Source organism: Symphodus melops, assembly GCF_947650265.1.
Source record: "Symphodus melops genome assembly, chromosome: 1".
NCBI classification, from domain to species: Eukaryota; Metazoa; Chordata; class Actinopteri; order Labriformes; family Labridae; genus Symphodus; species Symphodus melops.
Genome location: NC_136691.1, coordinates 7649991 through 7653292, shown reverse-complemented (window position 1 = coordinate 7653292; position 3302 = coordinate 7649991). Strand labels below are relative to the sequence as shown.

Here is a 3302-nt window from a genome sequence, read left to right as displayed (position 1 = left end):
TTAAGTCTTTTTACAGGGAGAAATTACAATAAATAAACATAGACCAGATAGAAAAATGTTAATTTATGGTTTTAGATTGCTTTTTATTTTTGAATCATGCTTTCACAAAAACACTGTTAGAAAACTCTGCATTTGGATTCTTATTATTAGTGTGACTGGAGGGGCCAATCATTTGATTTAATCTTTGTCAAAGCTTCGCAAGGTTGTTTTTTTCTGCTGTATGTTATTTGAGATAAGTCTTTAGTCTTGCGGATAATTATCACATATTTTATTAAATATTAAAATGTAACAATTGCGTTAACTTATTGTACAAGTCAGCATATTTCAGAATTCTTTACTTAATATAGACAGATGGAAAATATGTACATTTGAACATAGTTTTTGCTAGTGCATGGTTTACATATTTTTGTATTATGTGTTATTTATTTAGCTCTTTGCTCATTTAAAACAAATACGGGTAAAAATCACTTGTGAGGTGAAAGCACTCTGATATCTTATCAATGCTCCAGTGGTTCGTGTAAAGTTGTAATGATCAAAGTTTATTTAAGACACCATGTTGTGTTTGAAAACCTTCTCCCATATCCCTGCCAAAACATATATACTGTTTACGATGTAAACAGACCATACCACATCAAGGATGTTTTTTTAAGGTGCCACGTTGACAAATGCTTTCTTCCGTTTGGTTGTTAAAATCGAGGATGCCCTTGAGTTTGTGTGTTCAATTGTCACGTGTTCATGTAGTCCTGTATATATTAATCACTCCGAACACTCGAGGAGACAATCCTGGTTTCAACCATGTTCACTTCAAACTTCCTCTGTGCCTTTGGCCTCTTGGCTGCTTTGGGTTATCAGACGCCTGGCTCTTTGGCGGATGAAGGACTGGTAAGTGATACAGAATGACTTCTTATGTGAAATATACTGTGTTTATTATTATTTTTAACCTAAAATATTCTCTAAATGTCAATCTTTGGAGTTCATCTTACGTTCAGTAACATAACCATTATTTTCTCTGTCATCCCTGAACCTAAAGCAAAAAACAGGTGAGTGTTATCACTGCTGGAAAAGTGACTATTAAGAAAAATCATACCTATTCTTACTTTGCAAATTGTGATATTTCTGTTTTTATTTTCTCCATTTAAATTCTTTGGTATCTACCACAGATGAGCAAGTGATCCTCGACAAGCATAACGATCTAAGAAGGGCCGTTACCCCGACAGCTAGCAACATGGTGAAAATGGTAACAATTGTTTAATGCTTTTTTGTTTCATAAATTTAGGCAGGATGGCTGAGTACTTGTGCATTTTCTGATGTATAATTAGTGTTTGTGGCCTCTGCACAGTCCTGGCAGCCTGAAGCTGCAGTAAATGCTCAAAAGTGGGCCAACACCTGCCCCATGAGACACAGCTCATACACATTCAGAAAGATCGGTGGTGAGTTAATCAAAACAGCTTTTATACTCTACTAACCAAGCAGCTAGAAAAAGAGCACTGTGTTACTTGACATAGAGTTAACAAATTACATATCCTGTTTGAATAAAATACATCTAAAAAGATCATTTAAGTTTTTTCAAGATGACCAGACATGCCTTTTGCAAAGGGAAATGATGAATTATGCCGTAATTTGATAACTGGTTGGATGTGGTACGTACCGAAAAGTTATTGTCATTTAGCTTTAAAATTGCACTTTTAGATAACACTGATCAAGTTTGGTTTGTTTCCTGCAAACATTATCTGTGTGTAACAAAGAGCTCAATAAATGTTGGTTAGAGGGAAAACCAGTTGGAAGAGGCTTCACACTACAAGTTATTGATTTGGAGTTGCTCAGGGTTTTGGCTTTCTAATGGACAGTGTACATAGATACTAAGAAATGTTTCTCTCTTGTTGTTAAACTGTAGCTACATCTTGTGGAGAGAATATTTTCATGTCCAGCCATAAGCTCACCTGGAGCAAAATAATTGAATCCTGGCACAGCGAGGTGAAAGACTGGGAATATGGATCAGGATCAATCAATGATGGAGTGGTTGGACACTTTACCCAGGTGAGCTTAGATTTTTTTAACAGAACTGTTGGTCCTGACTAGCTTGGATGTACATGAGTCTTTCCTTGTATTTTAAATTATCAATCAAAACAGGTCAAAACAAATTAAATGCTGCACATCACTGCCAGGATCTGATTTTATCAATAAAGTTTTGTTCTCTGTACAGGTTGTTTGGTACAAGTCTCACCAAATCGGCTGTGGTTTAGGCTACTGTCCAGACTCTAAATTTAAGTACTTCTACGTCTGTCACTACTGCCCAGTGTAAGCACAAAACCTATTTTTTACTGTTTGTCAGTCAGAAAACTTTGATGTAATACAACAACTCATGTTTTCTGTTTCCTCTTTAATTTTTCTGTGTTTTCAGTGGAAACTACGATTTAGCACACCCCTACAAGCCTGGCAATAGCTGTGATGCGTGCCCCGACCACTGTGATAACAAACTGTGCAGTAAGTGGCAAAAAGAACTGTATTAATAAGTACATAAATCAATTAATAAATCCAAGCAAACATGTCAACATTAGCTACTTAGTTTGTGTGTGTGTTTTTGTGAATGACAATGGCTAATAATAGTTTGGATTATTTGTTAGCAAATCATGTAATCCCACTTTGGAGTGAATGATATCTATTATTGTTCATTGCAGCATAGGTATAGGTGCCAAGGCACTTGTTTGTCAGCTCTGTCAGTCACTTCTGTTTGCAGTTTCATCAGTCAGACCTATCATTATGAGTAGTGGTTAACAAGCTGGTTCATAATTGCCTCTAGTATGTCTTCAAATGTAATTTGTAGGTCTATGTGGGATTTCACTTTGAATCACATTTTGTCTGATAATGAATTTACTCATTCCCTACTTTTCTCTACTTCTTTCAGCCAATCCATGTCCATACAATGACAACTTTGGAAACTGTGGCTTGTATAAAATTTTCTGCGAGTATTTCAGTTTTGTTCAATACCACTGTGCTGCAACCTGCAATTGCAAAACTGAGATTATTTAAATTGGAAGTCTTTGTGTCTTCTGACTCGTGGAGTCTGTTTCAATAAATTTCAGCATGATTAAATATTGTGTCCTCATGATTTGACGCTTCAGGCTTTACTGTGGCACGGTATTTTAGGCCTGCAGAGCCAGGTGACATTTGACTATTTGTAAGTAGCACACTCACAAAGAGGAAGGACAGGGTGGATTCAGCAAGAGTATGGAGGGAAAATTGATCCAACAGACTTCCCAAAGCTACGCCAAAATACCACCTCACTTTAAGAGCAGCTGCTT

At 36.3% G+C, this 3302-nt stretch overlaps 1 protein-coding gene across 1 annotated transcript; it reads left to right on the top strand.

Moving 5' to 3' along the window:
• Window positions 1–795: 795 nt before the first annotated feature.
• Window positions 796–3030, top strand: LOC306835981 (cysteine-rich venom protein-like; the record flags this gene model as incomplete). The annotated part of the gene is made up of 7 exons (XM_079362824.1): window positions 796–882; window positions 1133–1237; window positions 1340–1430; window positions 1895–2037; window positions 2204–2298; window positions 2402–2484; window positions 2906–3030. The coding sequence occupies 7 exons, from the start codon at window positions 796–798 to the stop codon at window positions 3028–3030; spliced, it is 729 nt and encodes a 242-aa protein (XP_079218950.1).
• Window positions 3031–3302: the final 272 nt, after the last annotated feature.